Genomic DNA, 21,527 nt, shown 5'->3' with positions numbered 1-21,527 from the left:
ATCCCAGGAGCACTGGAGATATTATGTTATGTGACAGTATGGCAGCATAAGAATCTACATCTAATAAACATCCCCACCTAAACCTATTAAATTTGTAATCTTAAAAGGACTTATGTAAAATATTGAAAATATTACAGTTTGGATACTCTTAACAAGCCTGCATGTTGCTTGGAATATGTCTTATTTACAGAATTTTCTCTAAATGTCTGAAGGAGAAATTGATACAGTGCTACACACCAAAAAAAAAAACCCAAACTGAAACCATGACCCACCTCTTTCTCAGCGTCTTCCAGTTTCTTTTTCTTGCTCTCGGGCATCAAATCATCTAACCAACTGAGCTCCCGCTTAGTAAAAAAGAAATCCATGAGTTTTCGGACAAATACCAAAGCTAGGACCTGTAAAGATATTAATTCAAAAAATTAGGAAATTAAGCAAGTAAATATGACAAACTTTGTAGAGGAATACTTTCAAAAGGTAACACAGTTTACAACTAGAATTTTATCCTTTAATTTGGATAGGCCAAGGGCTATCCTTTGTTCAGGTGAGGTATGGCTTGAAGCATTTAACAATCACTGAGGTCAGTAGGTATCTTTTCTTTTCAATTAGTGAAATAATCAGAGAGAAATTACTTAAGCAGCAGAACAGATTTTTCTTTTATTTCCAGCAAGGCACAGAACTATCAGTAAAGTTCCTCAGTGCAATGAACAATCTTCCTTAATAAGTTAATGTTCTTTCTGTAAAATGATTAAGCACTACTCCTTAAATAAAAACATCCAAAAAAAATTTTTTTTTTTTAAAAGAAGAATTTTCCCTAAGAGAATACACAGTTGGGCTATCCACACATACAGTGTTATCTAGACTCAAACTAGAGGTTATATGTAGAATTTTTCCTTACTTAATACAGTACGAATTGTCTTTGAACATTGAATCAAAGCAATATTGTAATTACCTGCTCACAATTATTTTTTTCTTCAATAATAATTATCCACAAGTGAAAAGAAAAGAGATTTTTAGAAGAAATAAAAAATATTTCGTACCATCATAGGAAAGACAATGGCAGCTCTCGAAACCTTTATAATCCACAGAAGCACAAGACAACTCAGCTGAATTACAGTGAAGAGATGGACCTTTCTAAGAGGAACATGCCTCAGATATATAAAATCTGGCTGATGCTTTGCAGGCATCCAGAATAACTTTATCCTGTCAAAAAGCTGAAAGAGAAATTTTTAAAAGTTTGCATCAAAATGAGCTGTGGGATAATCTATGCTGACATTCACACGCTGCCTAAGAGATCCTGAATATCCTAAGAATCCGGCTTGTTATTCTAAGGGCAAAAACTGTGCAGAAATTCAGGAGCACAGAAAAAAGACTACCTCAGTTACAATCACGAGCCATGACTCTCTACTAGTGCAACAGTGGTAAAGGACTCATCTTCTAGCTGGCTGAGCCACCATATTAAGAATGAGAATCACGTTATTTAAGTAAAGTTTAATTATTTGGTAAGTCATACCGAAGTTCCTTTCCATTTTAATGCACGTATGTCTCCCTAGGTATTTCTATTGCATATGTGCTCAGATATTGAATTCTGCTGAATTACACTCTTTATAGTCATACTCCCAGAAACATCCTGCTCTTAACTGCATGATATGCTATACACAAAGAAAATAGTTCCTTTAAAATAGTACTGCTAAAATTTCAAGTCAAGAGCTGTTAAAGTTAGGCAAAGCCAGACTTCAAAGTAGAAGTGAATCAACTGAATCAAACTGAATGGAAGCTGGCTGATCCTGTTGGGCATACCCACTATTACACAGCCTTTTTAATACATTCTAAACTTTTGTTTTTCAATAACTAAGCTCTGCTTCCTTTAGCACACAAAAAGCTGATCACGGAGGCCTCTCTTCAGTCTTTTATCTCCTGTGGATGAAACTCTTTTTTTCCCAGTTTACTTCACCAGATACTTTATCCCAGGCTGTTTTCTTTTCCCTCTTGCATTTTCTTCACAAAACCAGGGGGAAAAAAAAAGAAAAAAAAAAAAGGAATGCCAGTAAGCCAACTACCATGCCAATAGGAATGTAAATCAGAGGTTCTTTTGTTTCAGACCTATTTGTCTCTGTACTGACCTGAGACTTTGTGTCAGCTGCTGTGGCACAGTGATGACGGTGATGCACCATTTCTCCCTGCATGGATGAGCCATGCTATCTATATTCATGCAGTCTTCAGAATTTCAAGTTTCAGGAATTTCTATTGAGCATGTGCAAACTGCATTTTTTAAAGGCTTATAATTTGGCCAGATTTGAGCAGATTTCTTTTTCACAGAAACAGCAAAAAGCACATCCTCCCACAAAAGCCATCTTATCAAATCTCAATTCCTTGTCCCAGCTTGGGGGAGGGAGAAAGGAAGGGGGATGCTATCCCTTTTCCAAGTAAAGATAGCCAGATTTTAGCATGCCTTAAAAACACTCTTCCATAGCGTACTTTCTCATACCCTTGTTCTGAGAAACAGATGAACCATATTAGGCTGAATTTATCTAAACCTCAGTAAAAAGCAAATTAAACTTCTTAGAATACCAACCCAAATGATAAGAGCTAAGCAAAGTTGTAAAATAATAGTCTCTAAGTAGAAAACACCAGTCAAAAACTGAGAAATGTTGCCAACTTTGCCTATAAATAATGGAGAGGTAAAAAAAAAAGAAGAGGCAAGACACTTTTAACTTGCAATCAAAAATTTAAATATAATGAAAGAAACAATCAGGCATTTTCTTTGCTCTTTGTGTTTGACAACCTTTTGCACAGTATAAATCATGTTCTCATCACGTGATTATTCTTTCTCAATTGTCTTGGAAGGTGTGTAAACACCTCAACTTTTGATAACAAAAAAAGGCACACTTGAAAAATTGAGTGTTTGTGTCAGATGGCCTAAAAGATTTGGCATCATGCCATTTAACGCTGCAGTCACCCAGGAGCAATGGTACATAGGATACCATTGCCAACCCTGACCTGATGCTGGAGTGCCTGGCTCCTGCCAGGGGCTCCTACTTAAGGCAGGAATGCTGCCCTTCCACTAGACTTGCCCTTCATCCCTGAGGCCAGATATGAAGTAGCATGGGACTTGCAACAGTTCCATTTCCCTGCCTGGGGCATTTATGTGCATGGGAAATATCTTCAAAATCCTGCCTGTGTTAGTTTTGGGGCGAGTTAGCCAACAGCCTCATACGGGCAAAGTTCAAGATCACGCGTACCACTGCAAAGGCACTAACTTGGAAGTTGAAAAAGGCAGCAGGCAAGCAAATGAATGGGGAGGCATGGGAGAGGGAAGAGCTCCTGATATTTGTTACTCAGTTTTTAGGCTCAGCCAAATTCCCTTGATAACAAGGGAGAACAGAGAAATTGGCACCTAAAAAATAAAAAATTGGAGCACATTACCTAAAGGGAATACTCTATTTAGAGAGAGTCCATTTTCCTTTTTAAGTGAGTCACTTTCGAGAATTTAAGGTTGGCAACATTCCTTTAAGATTATACACAAAAGATAATAAAATAATATAATAAGAATAACTACGTATTTTATAGAAAGCATCATCAGTAACACACTCTTCATAAATCCATTTTACCTGAATTCCCTTTAGAGATGAAGCACCCATGTAAAGAAATACTCCATAAAGTACTGGCATAGGAATAAACTGCACAAACAAGCAGAGAAAGGGAAGAGCATATTAAATACCACTTAAAAATTTTAAATGCTTCTAGAAAGACATTCTAAACAGTTGAAATTCAAAGTGCCATATGCCTGCATTAATCAGACAAGTTGTAAATTCAGAGTCACTCAATTACAAATTAATAATGTTTCTCAGAGTATAAAGCAAAAGAAGAATCTGGCTCTATAGTTTTGTTTTCCTCTCATGGCTAGTTATTACAATATACTTTATTCACTATTAATTAAAAAAAAACAGAACTACATGAAAAATTAAAGTGTTTGTAACATACTTAAAAGACTGCTCAGAATAGCACCTGAATAGTAAAGCTATAATCCTCAGAAAAACGTTCAAGACACACAGAATACCTCACAATGCTAAAAGAAATGTTCTGTGCTGTTAAGCATTTAAAAATGGGTGAATGACTTTTATGGAATGATTTTGTAAGATACTATTTTAAATGTTCAGGCTCTCAGTATACAGTGGGTAGCTAAAGAAACACTTCCATAGGTAAGTATCTGTTTTAAATACTAAGTACACAAAAGTTCTGTGTGTTTTCAAAGTGAAGGTTTTATGATACACATAATAAAATACTACTGGGAAGTACAAGTTCAAGGGCTTATTGCCTTCACTGTGACAACGTGCAAGTCTAAATTCTGATCTTACTGAAGCCAGTGGCAAAACTCACTAATTTCACAGAGGCCAGATGATTCTTAAAACCACAAAACTTCTCTTGCAAATGTGAAAATATTTTTAAATTATCCAGAAATCACAAAATGTTCTTAAATTTTCTAAATAAATGTACTTATTGGTATAACTTAGCAAGACTGTTTCATGATAATTTGCCATCAGCCCACAGTATAGACCAAGGGTGAATCTTCATATACTACAGGTCAATGGCAGAACTCCCTTTGACTTCAGTCAGGCCAAATTTTTATCACCGGTTTTTTGGTTTAAAAATGTTATACGTCGTTAGCCATTTTATTATGCAAAATTAGAGTTCCACTTTAGATTACCATTGTGTAACATGCAAGTTAGTAATGTGCCTGGAAAGGGCACTCAGTAAATAATGCAGTAACAACAGTGAAATGTTCAGTGGAGTGCTTTTCCTTACTGCCCCAAATTACCTTCAGGATACTTGTCAAAAAGACAGATGAGCCCATAAGGACAAAAATCATGAGCCCTGTGACTCTTTGCTCCCGGATTCCAAGAAATTTTGGCTGCTCCCCTGGAGCGGAGCATTCTGATTCCAGTTTTAAGCTGTTCACATGGGAAATAGAGAGGACAGTGGCTGCAACAAACCATGGCAATCCCATAATAGAGCATACTCCAAGCATGACTGCCACCATGAGTAGGTCGAGATGGTATCCACATCCTTTCTGTTAAAAAAAGTAATGACAGCAAGAAGATATAAAAGACATCTGAATTAAGGAGAACACTCCTCGCAGGCATTCCTAATGAACACCTAGAGATTATTAAAAAATTTGTGACTTGTAGGAAAAAATAGCTTTCTTCTATGTGTTATCCAGGTTGGGTCAGTAGTGATGGCAAACTGCTTATCTAAGGGGAATTCCTACTAGTTCACAAGAAATGCTTACTGTTATTAGACTCATCCCAGTTATGATTTAAGTGTACGTATCATAAACCCACTTTACAATGGGCACCAAATACCTTTCCTGCTTATAAAAGAGATGCTAGTAAGACAATGGAAAACACATACATTTTCTCTTTTAACTAAATCTCTTCTCTGGATAACTGTAAGCAGAACAAGCAGCTACACTGCCAACTTTCCACTGCACTAATCTTAATAGAGCCCCCATCCATCCTTACACAAGAGGCAGAAAAATATGTATTTTTCTTTCCCACACAAAAATTCTTAAGTTAACATTTGCAAAGTCAGTTTATGTTATAAAGGGCCATAAAACCACATTTATCCTTTCAAAGTTTTTATAGATTATAAGCACGTGATAGTAGTTTTCACTAATGTACTTTCATTTATCTAACAACAGATAGCTGGAAATTAAGAGAAATTAACTATAATTAAGCTATACATTAAACTATAAAATAATATTCATCATCAGGTACTGTTTTACTGGTTTCCCTATTCAATACTAAAAAGTAGCATCATAAACATTCATATGACAAGTCAGTACAAAACCTCTGGGTTTGGATCATCTCTGCAGTAGTCAAATACTCCATAAATTTACCAGCAGGAGGGTGTTGCTTTGCTTTTGTAGCAGTGGATAAAACTCTTTGGTCAAATCTTAGATACACTTAAAAACCTGCAAATACAACCTGCGCTTGAAAATGACCAGTGATCTGCATCAAGCTTGGTTGTATAGAGATCTGTTACCATAGCTAAAAGGGATATTTCTCTTCAGTTTTAGTAAGCATCCAGGACCACACTGCAGCTGCAAGCAGGAGCTCAGGCTATTTTCCTTTAAAAAGTCAGGTAGTGAGTTATCTCCACAAAATATTGCAATACGGCAACAAATCCAATGTCATGGTCTGATGAAACAGTGATGTTCATGCAAACTATGTGAATATGTTGAACCATAATTTTGCCTGTAAACCCATGCAAATGCCTTTTGACATAAAAAAAGTAACTAAACTAAACTTGGAAGGGTTTGCTACAGAGACTGCCAAAAGCTGAAATGTGCACTATTCAGAATTTGCTATGGGAAGTATAAAAAAAGAGGGGAAAACGAGTTGGAAGCAAACAAATCATTTCTTTCTGAAGACAACTTTTACTTCTAAAATGGGAAGCGTCTGGGTTTATGAAAATGTAAGCCACATACCGAAATGAAAATGCCATCTTATTTGCTTACATTATTTAAAAAGGGGAATTCATATAAAGTAAGGAAAATGAAGAGAATCGACTCCAGCAACCATCCCTCACTCCCTAAAAGTGGTTATGAGTCTTATCTCCAAGACATATCTTGACAAACTCAGTGATGTGTCAAACACAGATATTAGTTACACGCACAATGCACTCAAAGAAAGAGTTTAATTCTAAATCCTAACAGAGACACCTTTTTTTACCTTCTGACACATTTATGAGGAATGTATCTGCTAATGCATACAGAATCCGAAAGCATTTCCTCACATTCATACATGATCTGAGGAACCTGACATATGGGAAGAAAAGGAAGCATAGCAACAGGTGATGCTACACCAGACCCCAGCAAAACTAAAACGCAGCAAGACAAGGGGGCAGCCAGGAGGACCATCTGACTCCCAGATGCCAGTGCTGAAAAAACACATTCCAAAGCTTGGCAGCAAATTCCTGCATCTGTCAAGTTAACCACATGCAATGCTATGGATTGACATGAAGAGCCAGGCTGACAAAGAGGGCAAAAAAAGAACATATCAAATGTCACAATCATCCAAGAAGAGGCAGTGCAAAGTGAAGGTTGCAAATGCATTTGCTAAAGCAACTTGAGATTGGATTGCTGCTTATTAAAAGCATGTCAAAAAAAGCCTAAGCTCACTGCATATACATGTACAGAAACCTGCTGCTAGATTTTGCCCAACAGTTTTTCAGAGGGGTGATGTCCCTTTTTCTCTCTCCATCTGTAGGCAACTAAAGTGTTAGAGAACAGAGCAGGAAATTGTCCTATGTTGTTTTAAGAACCCATTGTGACTCTAAAGCTCAGTTTTACTCTTCTCCCTTCTTTAAGATAGGAAGGGCATAAAAAAAAAAAAAAAGGATGGATAGAACCACAGAGAAGGATGAAGAGAGGAAAAAAAACCTCTTGTATTACAAAATAACACCTGAGTAGTTTTTCAAAATCCAACCCAGTAGAACAACACTGGCAATATCTGAAGAGGCAATTGATATTATGGTACTTAAGGAAATTATTCACTTCAAGATTTTTTTCTTTAGGCGAATGGGCATCGTACTCCCAATAAAGCACAGATGATAGTACTTTCTTGATTCAGAATCTCTGTTGCAAATTACATTCATAAAGACTTCTGTAAGGCTGCGAATCACTGACACAAGGCATAGGTACTACACAGACCAACAGAGAAAAAGTGTAACAATTTAAAGGGGTGCTATGTAACATATAATAAACTAGCATACGCAAGTAGATGAAGGTACATTACATAATCTGAAGCAGAAAATGACAGTGAAAATGCAACTATTTGACTGAATACCTTTAGTTTGTGTTCTTTTCTATTGATAATGACAGCTGTGATCTGCTGGTCCATAAAGATAAGGATAGTACAAAGCAGGGCTGGAATTACAGCAGCTATCACTGTCCACCAAGGATTAGGCCCCAAAGGTGTAATAAACCAACCACGATCATCTCTGGTGGGCTATAAAAACAGTCATGCACAACCAGTCAGAACTTTAAGGATTATTTACATTTCAACTTCACAAGAATACATACAAAAACATTATTATGATATGATTTCCTTTAAAATCAATCTATGTAAGACCACAGAAAAATGCTAAACTTCCTACGATACCAAAAAGAGAAATTACATATGATAAAATCATCTGGGTTATTATAGACTTGGTTGTATTTGATACAATGAGCCCAGAATTTGGAAGGAAATCCAGAACATTACAGTAGTGTAGGATTTGGGTAATTTGAGCCAGGTTGGTCCTCACACAGAAGACATTAGGAAGCATGAAGGGGCCTGATGGGAGAGGCTCACTTACATGGGCCACTAATTAGAGGGGTTGCATAGTACCTGGTGAACACAAAAAATTCAGAACAGTATCACTATTTCCTAATGATAAAACAACGTAATAAATCCACTATAACACACTAATTTGTCAAAATAAGAAGGCAGTGCAATTTATCAACAAATTACCTTAAAAGCATTTGGAACCTGAAGTTTTGGTGATGGAATCCCAATGGCATAGTCAATTAAAACCATGGACAAAATAGTGAGAAAGACAGCAAAGTCGCTGACAACAGATCGTACCTATGGTAATTGAGACAAATGATAATTTTAACTAAAACATTCATGTGTGATTTAGGATTTATTTTTCTTCACTGTTTTAAGCCATTTTTGCTTACAGCTAAACCATTCTTATTCTGATACAATTTTTTAACAGAGAAACAATGCAGTGTCCACTACACCAGCAGTTAATTGAATTTGCAATGCAGACAGAATTCATGCTTACACATGACTAATGACAACTTTTGAATTAAAGAAATGGCACACACCTTTGTTGGGAAGTATCGGCTAGTTTTGAACTGCTTCAGTGTGGATGACAGTGTTACTGTAGAAAAGAATAAGATGACAGACCAGAAGAGGACATCTGGAACATAAGGGCCATGATGACCACAGGCTCGTCCAACAAACTCTCCATGAAACTTTTTACATTCCTATCAGGGAGAGCAAAGTAGTATTGTTCCGAAAAATATCCATGCTTACACTGATATTTTCTTTCTAACCTAAATTGCAAGCAGATTGTACTACTAAAAATAGTAGAATCATTTTTAGGTATTTATTCTTTTAAAAATTAAAACTCCTAACATTTGTATCTAGTCTGCACAGAACACTCTCAAACCCTCAAAAGAATCTCTTTTTTAAACAGTATTAAATGATCAAGTCACTAAGACATACCATAAAGTCATTAATATAAAACCAGATTTGTTTCAAACTGAACAGGTACACATATATTTTTTGTATACAAACAAAGATTTGCACCTCCTAATTCCTTCCAAGAGAGGAAAGTGAAGTTCAAAAGCTACCAAGAGAAAGGCTGCACGTAGTGCATTCGCAAGAACTGATTTTTTGTTTTAACTTCACAGGCCAAGCAATTCAAGAAAAAGCTACCTCGAATGTACAGTATTAGCCTAAAAGGAGACCAATACATTTAATACCACATGGGGGCAGCACATTCCACAAATTATCTTTTCTTTAAAAAGCAATCTGATAAAATGCAGCAAACCCCAAAATCTGTAACATTAATTCTATCCAATATACTATATGATCAAATATGCAGATACAGTAGAAAACATGTCTAGTAATTCTCCAGTATCATCCTTAGCTTGTTTCATCATACTTGTTTCAAGGTAACAAGCAGAGAAATAAAGAGTAGCTCTCAAAATGTGAGCTACAAGCTCTGGACTTGCAATCATTTCCTTCTCCTTCCCAAATCCCTCCACACTTATTAAGCAAAAAGAAATGCAGCACCCAGAATCAGAGAATCCAGGCAGCAATATCCTGCCAGATCAGTATCTTTTAGTATCAAATGAACTGGGTCATTGGCTCATCAGACTCACGTCACAATACTGTGGCTTGACATGTTTTGAGAAACTTTGGCTTTGAACAAAGGCCGGCTTGAAAAAAATCACAGTTGCTATTTAATGACTGCGAGACAAAGGAGTGCAAAACCTTTTATACTAGTATAGCAGTAAACCTGGGATAAATATGATGTATTTTTGACTGATGAAATAAAGGTTTCAAGTGGGAAAAAAAAAATTTCAGGAAATCCAGAAGAAATTCTCAAGATTCTGGGACATGACATAGAAAACTTGTCCTGGCCTGAGCTAGACCTTGATGTTGGCACAGCACAGGGATGAACTTCATCATATACCTACTGAAAAGGAATTTTTCGCCATCGGAATAAACACTTTGCTCACACTCCTTTTGTCCTAGATAGCAAAAAAAAATTGTTGGTCCTACTGTTGTTTTTAAGAGAGTGCCAATCTAGATCTTCAGAAACTTGAAACTTTTAAATAAAACAAGCAACAACAGGAAGAAATGAGCAGTAAAAAAATACAGTGGAGTGAGACTGACCAAATATTTATAGACAACTAAGTCTAATCTTTTACTGCAGTTCTCTAGAACAGGAGAATTGAAGTTTCCTGATGATGCTTGCAAGAAATAAATACATGAAAATATGAAAAATTTCAGTTATTTCTTTGACAACTATAGGGACTTATGGGAAAAGTCGGTCAGTTATACTGCTACCCATGTAAACTCAAGTTTCAGTAATAAGCTTTTACAGAAGTTTTTAAAGGTTTTATATAATGCAGCCGGTCTTTTACATTTATAGTTAAAACAAAATCTGTTATTTTAAATCTCCTCAGCTGCAAATGTACTCTGAAAAACACTGTCAGAGATCTGAGAAAGTGAGAGGAGGAGTCTGCCCCTGCACAGATGCTCTTAGTGTGTGCTGCAATTTTGAGAATATTCATTCTGGATTGCTGGAATCCCTCAGGCCAGCAGTTCTCAACTTTCTCTCTGCTGTTGCCACACCAACAGAGTTGAGGAGCAGTCCTCGCTATCAAGACAGAGCAGCCATGGAAGGCAGCTCTTGCTTAACTCATGATAGGAGGACAGCAGTTCTACATATCTGCTGGAGATGGTCCAGTAGATTAGCTTTTAAGCATTTCATTTGGTTATGCCTACGATAGGGTTAATTCAGTTATATTTTTAAGAGAATCTTTCAGTTTGCTATCTTTTGCACTCAATTCATTTTGACAGTGTAATGAAATGATCTATTTGTGAGAAAAAAGTGGTGGCCTGATCTCAATATAACATTTTAATCAAGTTGTAAATGTTGCCTTCTATAAGGCAAAGCTGAAGGAAATTCCTTAAAACTTAGAAAAGTGTACCATTTAGATATAAGTTACCTATCCATGCAAGCTACCCAAACTGTTTGTAGCTTATTCCCTTCCCCATCCCTGGAAAAAAAATCACAGAAGTAAGACATATGTAACTAAAAGGTCGATGTAACTGAGAAATTTGGTCACTGAACAGATATGTTACAAAATTTCTCCTCCCCTTCCTCTCCTTTATAGCCTGAACAGCTGTAAGAATGCTTTAGGGGAAATAAATACTTCTAGAGTCTTTCTACACAAGGGAACTTTTGGCAGAATTTAGGACAAACCTGTTGTCATTTGACATGTTTAGACTTAATCTCAGTCAAACTCTTGTGCTAGCGTGTCAAGTTCCCAAAGCAGGGCACAAAATGCACATACTTGCTTTAATGTGTACTATCAAAGGCTGCAAAATGCTTACAAAACCAGATAATGCTACAAAGTCTATGTTAATCTTTGTTTAGTTAAGTGTATTTTATGCTTCATTTGAACAAATATGATCAGAAAAAACATGAAAATTTTTCAATATATTTGCTGCAGGAGGAGAGACAAAATTATTTATGCTTATGCCTTTATTTATTAAGTTCCAATTTTTCACTTACTGACACAGTTAGGTTCCCCCATGGCACATCAGATGCAGATATATTGTAGTCTTGCCAGTATCGTAAGGTTTTATTGCTAGGATGTTCTGGTTCCACACAATTACATCTGAAAAGATAAAATAATGTTTTTTTCCTTAATAATAAAAGTTGTATCAGATATTAATCCAAATTATCAACTGTATGACATATTGAAATTGTGCTCTACTTTGCCAGATAATTTTAGTTCAAATTAATTCAGTAAATGCATGCTTTGAAGCGGTTTGTAGTTCAGTAGCTAGCACTATTACTACAGTATAATTTGCCGTGAGGTGAATATGCATATATAGTACGTAATGTGACATATTTAAACCACTGCCCACAGCAGGTTTTTCCACCTATTTTCCTCTTATTCTATTGATACTTCCAAGCACAGTTGTAATACTGAGAAGGTGACAATCCTGTTCCTCCCCCTTATACCTAACACTTCCCTACATGGGGATTAGATGTTATGCACAGTTCCAGGCAGATCCATTTTTCAAATCCAAACTGTCTGTATCCTCTTTCTCTCTCTTTACCAAATTGACTTTGCGTGCAAAACTGCTGAACTGCTTGGTCAACTGTCAGGGCTCCGCAAGACCACCAGCACCAACGGCCTGTGAACTTTTGTGCCCATTGTTTTTCCTTTCCCCACAGCTGCTTTAAAAGCATGCTTTTTGTTTTAAATTGTGTATTTTTATATACAAAACGTGACGACCCAGTGTGGGAGGACAATACTGCAAATAGGCAATTTAAAGTCAAAGTTAAGTCTTTAAAGCCTCTAAAGCAACTGTGGGAGGCTCTTTCTTTGACAGAGCCTTCAAAATATGCAGGATACTCTGTAGGTTCCAAGATGTCAAGTGTGCTTTGCAGTTCTCTTTAAATTAATCCTACTTTTTAAATCTAGTACTATCTATCCTGCTAGTATTTTAACATGCTTATGGTGGCTGTAAATAAATCCTGTAGTCTCCTTTCTGATAGAGTTCTCAGGAGTACCTGGGGACAGGATAACATCTGACTATAAAGTGGAGAGCTATTAAGCATACATTTGTGTTCCAGTTCAAGAAAAGTATCAGTTTATTCACTTAGCTATGCCATCTATTTTCTCTGTGGCTATTTTTCCACAAAATGACAATTCTCACCTAGATTTGTAATATTTTCTACATAAGAAACTCTATCATCTACATTATGAGTCCAGAAGAGTACCACTGTATTTCAATTACAATACTATACATGTGACAACAACTGCATTTGATGTATACATAAAGAGATATGCAGGTTGTCTTTGTGCAACTCCTTGCTTTTATTTTAAACGCAGCTATTTATAAAAGAAAGAAAAAACCCTTACAGCCCATGAACAAAAAGCAAAAAAAGAAAAGCAACAGCATTGAGGAACAGAGGGCCTGAGCCAAAAGTCATTGAAGTAGACTGGATCTTTCAAACATATTTAATATGCTTTGGATCAGGCCCCAAGTGCAGAATGAACGCGTGTTCAATGCGTAGTTTAATGTATTTAAAAATGGATTAAATGAAGCACATCACTACTAGTGAGCTACAGTAGCATAATAAAGTCAACAAACGGTACGTCTACGTTATTGCAAGGGAGTACTTGGTGTTCATGCAACAATACAGAGGTGGCTATTTCAGGTTACTACTGTTTCCTGTGAGCACAGGAGCTCCCTGCCCCCTGACGTCCATCGCTGATCGCAGACTGGCCAGACGCTGGGCGATGGCCCATTGGGGTTTGATTACAGTAGGCCAAGGTGACGTGGGCTGCTCAGTCACAGTCACTTTCTCACTAGAAGGGAAGACTGTGCATATCACCAACACTACATGGTACAGCTACACTTGCTGCAAACTGCAAAATTACATTTAACAGTTAGAGAAGCCAAGATCTCTATTTCCTTAGTCAGAAATGTGTCAGTTGAAGCTATAGTTTAATACAGCTCAGGTAATTCACCTTCAGATGAGAGATCATCACACCGTTTTTTTCTGTATCAATACCAGTTTCCTCCTTCACAGCATTCCAGTCTGGCTTTTACCAAGTTTCACAGGCATTTACCTATGGCAGTTCGTTCATCAGCAAGTGACTTGTGCAAACTCCACCCATGCAGACCAAAATCACCCTGCACCCAGCTTCTGCCACTGAATGGGTGCAGAATTAAGCCCTAATTGTAACGATGAGGTCCTGCTTTCTACTGTGAAGATCATTATATAAAATTATACTGGTTTCAATATTCCATGTCTTTTGGCAACACTGACATTTTGATGTATAACTGTTTTCCAGCATCCCACTAATTGCTTAACATTATAGAAGTGTGAGACAGTAAGATACTCCCTGTCCAGCCCAGAAAACACAACTGGAGGTACCATTCAGTGCATAAAATATTATCTACCAAAACGTGACATTTCATTACAGACGTAATTGCTTCAATGATGAATATTTCCCAACACAACTGACCTGCAAGGAGAAACTCACACTAGTGAAATAAGGCTTTCTACTTCAATCTTTTAAAACTTTTAGTCTCTGTCATTGTCATTTTTTACTCCAAGAGGTCAGCTCTCAGGAGAAAAAGTGAAATACACTGAATTGTTAACCACCAACTCATCTTTCTATTTTCTTGATAAAGTATTACTCAGAAGGTTGGAATAAGTAAAAATGTATTGCCTCTTGGGGGTTCAAATGCTCTTAAGTTCTTGTAAAGTTGTTTAAATTGCTGAGCATTTGTCCACTACAAGAGAGCTATGTGGAGTTTATACGATTACCAATGAGCAAGAGACTATATATACACCTATAAGTATACTTTCTAAGCAACATATTCAGCTCCAAATAGAGTCAATATCAACTTAATAACGTACTCCCATGCCTTTTAGTGATACGGAGTCAACAACCATCTTTGTTATGCTAAAAAGATACAGAATGATTCATTTGATTCTCTTTCATCATCGCTAGGAAGAAACTGCTTTTTTCATGGCTAGGATATAGACAGGGAAGAATCTGATATTGGTTGTGGTAGCAAAAGCATAGGTGACACTATAGTGAAAATAAAATTAATCTCTGCTGCCACTCTCACAATATACCCATTTCATCACACTGACGACAGAACAATTCTCTTTGCATCTTTATGCTTTTGGCTACTGCAAGACGCTCTGATGTCCTGGGAGCAATTCAGATGTCTAACCATGGGTGTCAATATACCCCATGATATCTGTGACATCCATGATGGGTTGGCACATATATGAGAGGGTCTACAGTGACTCATGCCTTTGTTTTCACAGCAACTGGAGGCTAAGAGATCTAAAATGGCACTGGATACCCAGACACAGGTCATTCCCTTCTGCATTTAAAATGTCCATATTTTGCAACTAGGCAGAAATCAGTGGAGCTTGATTTCTTCTAGGACATTTAAACCTCTAATACAGCCTATTACAAAGTAGTTTATAAATCTGAGGTAGAAAAATAAAGCATTTCAGACAAGACAGTCTTCAGAAAACTGCAGGAGAACTGTCATAAGATCAGAACTGACAAAAGGAGAAAGTAATGGAAAAATAATGGCCCAAATCTGCTAGCTAGAAAAACAACCAAAGCAAGGAGTCTTTATTGTCTTTACGTCTTCTAAAGTGCTCAAGAAATCTCTGGCTAATCAGGATGGGAAACAAAGGTAGATTAGAAATAATAAATTTAAGGACTGGCTGACAAACTGGTATCCTCTGGAGCCTGCACCTCTCTCCCTTTTACAGGAGGATCAAGACTTCAGCTAAATCTTCAGCATGAATCCAACTGTAACAATACAGGCAGTATAGGTCACTGATGGCACCCTCTTCCCTTCTTTGTCCTCCCTGCATTTTTCCTAGCTCTTTTTGCCTTTATCAGTGTCAATTTCATAAATTTCATTAACTTAAGGCAGCCATCATAACTTCACTGTGTGCAACATTTCCTACAACTTGTCCTGTTTTCAAAGAACAGAGCTAGGATTTGACAACAGCAGCTTCAGGACATCTGAGACACCTAGCAGCGTTCTTTGTGACCCAAAAGGAACTGCTGTTACTATCCTTAATAGCACCATATGATCCCTCTTTATTTGGACAGTGAGAAAGGGAATATGGGTTAGTAAATCAGAAACCTGTTATTTTATATATAAAGTTGGGGAATATTTTCCCCATCCTATTGCTGTAAATCAGCCATAAAAGATAAACATTTTTGCCTAACAACTAGTCAGGTAAAAGGTTCTGTACTAAAAACTTTAATTCTGGCAATAAATTTCCATATACAGCAAAAAAAGAAACTTATTCCCTAGGCCTATTTATTCAGCTGAAATTAACCTGCGTCTGGTGGGGCAATCCCTCTAATTCCCACCTCTTACCCTCAATTCTTCAGGTTTGTTCTTCACCATTTTCTTCTCATCAGCCTGTCATGCACACCCTCCTCCCCACACAGGCTTTAAACATGCAGCATGGGGCTAGTCCATTCTGCTGCCATTACAGCCAGCAGAACTGCTTCAAACAAAACCTAGCACAGTGTTTTTGTGAGTAAATAAAACACACTTACATGGTGCAGCTCCTTTGAAAGCCTTGTGGCTATTCTTCTCTAGACAGTTGCCATTTTTCAGCAGACTGTTTTCAAGAGCAGGAGGTACTTACTATTGATAATATTATCAAATTCATAAGGCACTGTTTTGGAGCTCCTATTTTTCCAGCATGTACGTAACACAAGCTACACTTATTTATACTCGCCAAGGATCTAACCTACAAAACATGCAACTTCAGCTTCTTTATGATTAGCCAGCATACCATTTCCCATTCCTGAAAGGTAAAATCTCTTCCTGGCTCACTTAAGATAGAGAATGAGATTTGCTCAATATGAATACTTATATTATTAAAAAAACAACAGGCAAATATGACAAATAAGTGACAAAACATGCTTGTTTAAACAATATGTCTCACTGAATATCAGAGCACATATTTGGTAATATGAGTAGGAAGTTTTTCTCCAAAGGCAGAGTCTGCTCTACGAGTGAGCTGTGCATTGATCACATAACAGAGAAGATGGTATGATATGGAAGGAAACATCACTCATTTTGTTTTAAAAGTAAGGTATTAGACTATATGCATAAGTATTCTTTATGTGGCTCTTACAAGGTTGAAGGTTGTCTCCAAATAAACCATTTTCATGTGAATTATGGGCACTCATAGAGTCCTTCTGTTTGTATAGCAACTGCTATGGGAAGGGTACAAGAACAATATCATAGACGATGACTTCTCTGCTGTCCCATACCTATAACATCTGTATATGCCTGGCATTATATTTACCATATTTCTTCTCATATCAACATTCATAATGACAAAAGCAAAGTCTCAATGGAGAAGAGTCTGGAAACAAAATAATTAATACTGATGGGAAATGGACTTGTCAGTTAAGTTCTATTCTCAGTATCATGAAACCCTTTCAAAGCACAGCTGTCATGGCAAGACAAGATTTTTTCTTCATTTATTCATAAGATCTGCCATCCTGAATTAGACCATTGAGTGATTAAGTTAAGCAGCCCATCTCTGACAATCACGAACATCAGTAGGCATCCATGCGTGTTCTCTAAAGTTGGAAGTCTTTATAGTTTAGTTGGTGAAGTTGAGGAGGAAAACAGAAAAGCCTATAAAAGTACCTAGACAATGCACTCAGCAGCACAACAATTTTACACACACATAGAGAGAGAGAGAGACATAAATTGAGGGGCGGGGGGGTAGGAACCGATGTTAGAGTGAAGAAATCTCAAAGAATCAGGTTTCTTTGGATAGCACACAGGAGGAGAACATTGTTCTGTCAAGGGGGAAAGTCTAGAAAACAGATTTATAATCACACTGTAGTTTTGTTAACCTTGACTGTCACTCATAAAGGTTGGTCTTTAGCTGCCTGGCACAGTATGCCATCGTCCATGCATTCTTAGCAGTACTACAGTATGTAACTGCCATACATAGAAGTTAATGTGGAGAAAAGTAGTTTAATTACATGGGATATTGACAATTCATCTGAAAGCTTTCACTGAGAAATAGTTCTAGGATGTCACTTCACCCCACTTCCAAAATCAAAAAAACCATACACCTGAGGAGACGAGATTCAGTATAATGCTCATTCAGAAATAATATACTGCAATATACTATAATGCTATATAGTCAGTTTAAGTTTCAATTGTTCAGGTGTAGTGTATCAATACCTATAAATATACTGTAACCAAACCACCCAAGGATTTTATATAAGCCTTTCTAGGTTTTGAAGGCATTGTGCAGACCAACTATCCACTACAAACTGAATGCTGTGGAGAACTGCGGAGGGGATGAGTAGGAGGAAAGAATGACACAAGGTAGGCACTCCCTGGGCTCAAAAGAGGGAGAAAAAGAAAAATGAGTCAGTTGGGTTGGGCAGACATAGGGAAGTCCTAGAATAAATGGAATAAAGAAAAATCATTTCTGGATTCCAGGGTTTGTCAAGAAGCAAAAGGGAACCAGCAGTTAAACTCACTGATGGCAGTTGAATGGTTCTGGGAAAAAGCGGGACATTGTTAGGGAAAGACACACAGGATATGGCACGGTTACTTCAGGGAAAAAAACTATAAAGAAGGGAGAAAGAAAATCTCTATTCATATCTAAGTTCAAAGAAATCATTACAGGGATTGCAATTCAATTACATGCATGGGATCCTAATGAGAAATTCTGTGCTTATCATCACTGACTCTTCTCATTCCACCTGCAGCTTAAGGAATACAGGGTATAAAACAACATAATTTGCATCCAGTAATAATGTATTCAGATTAAATCTTATAGGTAATGAATGATGCAAAACTTGCTTGTGCAAACAGTGGAAAGCACAAAACTAATCTTCACAATGCCTTCTAGAAGCAATGGTTTCTATAGCCTGCAAGAGATACCGAGATTGACATGATCTTGGCTCTTTAATTACATCAGAGTGGGATTTTCTACTCCTAATGCTTAAGTGCATGTCAATACCAAGACAGATTGCAATATGCATATTACTATGCCAAGAAATCACTTTAAAATTATTCAATGTAATCTGTTAATAATTGAGTAACTTCTGGTAAAGAATTATTAAAAACAACATAAATTCATCACTCTGAAAAAAGAATTAATAAACCCCAAAAGGTACATGAAGTCCCAAGATCTAAGCAACCTCACACTGAGGAATAATTGATCTGAAATAATATAACTATCTTTAAATGCTTGTATTTTAAAGAATACTGGATTGCTTTCTAATTCACATTCCTTTCATCCACACTGCTTATTTTGTTTTCCTTTTGAGAACCTCTGTTTTTAATACAGCCAGTTGTAAGGTTCTCCTTTCCAAGCAAAAAATATATCCTAATATTGAATATATACATTAAAACTGATGTGTATCAATGTTCCAGACAGGATTTACCAACTGGAGATTTGTTTGCTACAGGGGTAGGAAAAAGCAGGAGGAGGAGAGTGCAGAAATAAGAGAGTTGCTATGCCAACCTACAAATGCTAATGGCATGACAAATACAAAAAGGTCACAGTAAAAAAAAAAAAAAAAGAAAAAGAAAAAGAAAAAAAAAGAAAAAGAAAGAAAGAAAGAGCAGCCCAAATCAAAAAGTATGTGTATTTTATTTAATAAAAAATACAGCTACTGTATTTAAATTCCTTCAAATCACTGCATTTTAAAAAGAAAAAAAAATTGCAGCACAGTAGCACACTGAAAATCAGGTTGTCTTTGTCCTTCTTTTGATATAGCTCTTAATTGCCTTATTCTTTATCATCCATATCATAAAGATGGTGTTTTAAGAAAAAGTTACATATGAATGCTGAATGGATTAGGGCCAACATGTGGACACAGAGTTACAAACAAGTATAATAAAGTATAACAAACTAGTATATACATATATATATACATACATATACATGTATATACAAACAAGTATAATAAAGAAAACGGGTAAAAAGTGCATTAGGACTAGTTCTACATTAATTAGATCATGCAACAAAAGATATTTTTGTCTTTTTGAGATAGAATTCTGTAACAAACTCAAACTCATATCTTCTACCTAAAATCCCAACTGTTCTGAATGTTCTTTGTATTAGTCTTCTAAGGTTTGTTATGGGAGATGCTAGTAATGACTCTTACACATCTCCTTTTATATTTAAGAGTATGCAGTGCAGGCTTCTACATCAAACTCCTGGAACAGAAACTGTTTATGACAGAATTCAAACCCACCCAAAATGCAGAATAGTGGGGTTTTTTCTCACTTGAAATATGTTTCCAATTTGGTTGAAATACCAACCATTTTAAATTACTATTTTCTTTGTCTTTCTAGTACTCCAAAGGACAGTACTAACAGTGTGCCAATGACTTTTCCTGGGTCAAACTCATGTCTTCACCAGGGCAAAGGCAACAGTACTGGGATGTAGACAGACTACCTGTGGACATCAGAGCATCCTGGGAAAGCCCACAGGAGAAGAGAGGAGAGTTGGGCCACCGTATACACGGAAATCTTCAAATATATACAGTGTTCTGACCTATTTATCATCAACTTTTTGAATGTGCAACAGGCAGAATACAAAAAACACAGATATTTTACAGTATAACCTGAGTTTTCTAGCATAAAATTTCAGATCCAAGATAAACTTTTACATAAGCTTTGGCTGAGCATTCAAAGAGAAATGAGTTGCTCAACCTTTTGAAGTTCACCCATTGCTAATTAAAGAACTGCCAAGGCTTTACTAACAATTAAAAACTTGTCTTCAAAATCCCCAAAGAGGAAAATGCAAACAGCTGTTTTAATTAGCAAAACAGCAGATACTAATTAGCTTCTGTAACAGAGTACGCTGGTCCTTTAAGGACAGGACCAGTTTCAGCCGAAGTTTGTTACCCGTTTAAACTACAAGTAGAAGGACTGGAGTCAGTTGCTGCAGAAAAAGCTTCTAATTCCTTGTGAAAGCGATATTGCCCAACTTCAAGTACACAAAAATGAAATTTTTATTTCAAGGAAGCTTTTATGCTTGCTTGTTTCTTTCTGAAACTGAGACATATACAGACATTTAAGCAGGGACTGAGGGTTATTTGAAATGTCTTGTCTTCTGATGATCCTGTGGGGATGATAACTGTGATACCTCCAACTTCTGGGCAAATGGCCACTGTGTCTGGACAGAGTAATATGTGCATATCTGCACAGGAAACCCATGGAGTTCAGTTTGCACCAAACCTGCTGTGAAAGCACTGGTCATTTGGGCAGCTGATGCAGAGTTGCTCCAAGAGAGCACATCTTTCCATTCTCACAACCTGTCAAGGCCAGTTCTGAAGAACTAAGAAAAAAATCAGATGAAGGACAAGGGAGAGGAGAGAACAGAAGAGGCTGGAACTACCACTTTGCTGTGTTCAGAGTACAGATCCTTGGAATTGGCAGATGTGCTCTTACAAGATAAATATTATGCATACTGGTGTTTCCAACAAAGAATTTTAAGGTTAAGAAAAATATAAGCCACATCCCATAAGAACTATACTGCCTATGTCATTTTGGTATTAGTGGGGTCAGTTGCCATGGTCATGATATCAATAATAAACAGGATATTCCTGCAAGTAGAAGATACAACATAAATGGTGAAAGTGAAATGTAATGCAAGAG

The 21,527-nt window shown here is 36.8% G+C and overlaps 1 protein-coding gene across 2 annotated transcripts in view; it reads right to left on the bottom strand.

The window, feature by feature from the left end:
• SLC4A10 (solute carrier family 4 member 10) overlaps window positions 1-21,527 on the bottom strand; it is a 129,715-nt gene that overhangs the window by 10,054 nt on the left and 98,134 nt on the right. For both annotated transcript variants that reach the window (XM_074145996.1, XM_074145997.1), the window contains exons 15-22: window positions 11,863-11,968; window positions 8,873-9,034; window positions 8,514-8,627; window positions 7,848-8,009; window positions 4,817-5,068; window positions 3,609-3,677; window positions 1,038-1,211; window positions 273-395 (exon numbers count right to left, since the gene is read on the bottom strand). In XM_074145996.1, the coding sequence (XP_074002097.1) occupies window positions 273-395; window positions 1,038-1,211; window positions 3,609-3,677; window positions 4,817-5,068; window positions 7,848-8,009; window positions 8,514-8,627; window positions 8,873-9,034; window positions 11,863-11,968 (1,162 nt within the window). The remainder of the gene's footprint in view (window positions 1-272; window positions 396-1,037; window positions 1,212-3,608; window positions 3,678-4,816; window positions 5,069-7,847; window positions 8,010-8,513; window positions 8,628-8,872; window positions 9,035-11,862; window positions 11,969-21,527) is intronic.

Source organism: Numenius arquata, chromosome 3, assembly GCF_964106895.1.
Source record: "Numenius arquata chromosome 3, bNumArq3.hap1.1, whole genome shotgun sequence".
In the NCBI taxonomy this organism is placed as follows: domain Eukaryota; kingdom Metazoa; phylum Chordata; class Aves; order Charadriiformes; family Scolopacidae; genus Numenius; species Numenius arquata.
This window is presented reverse-complemented; position numbering and strand designations above follow the sequence as displayed.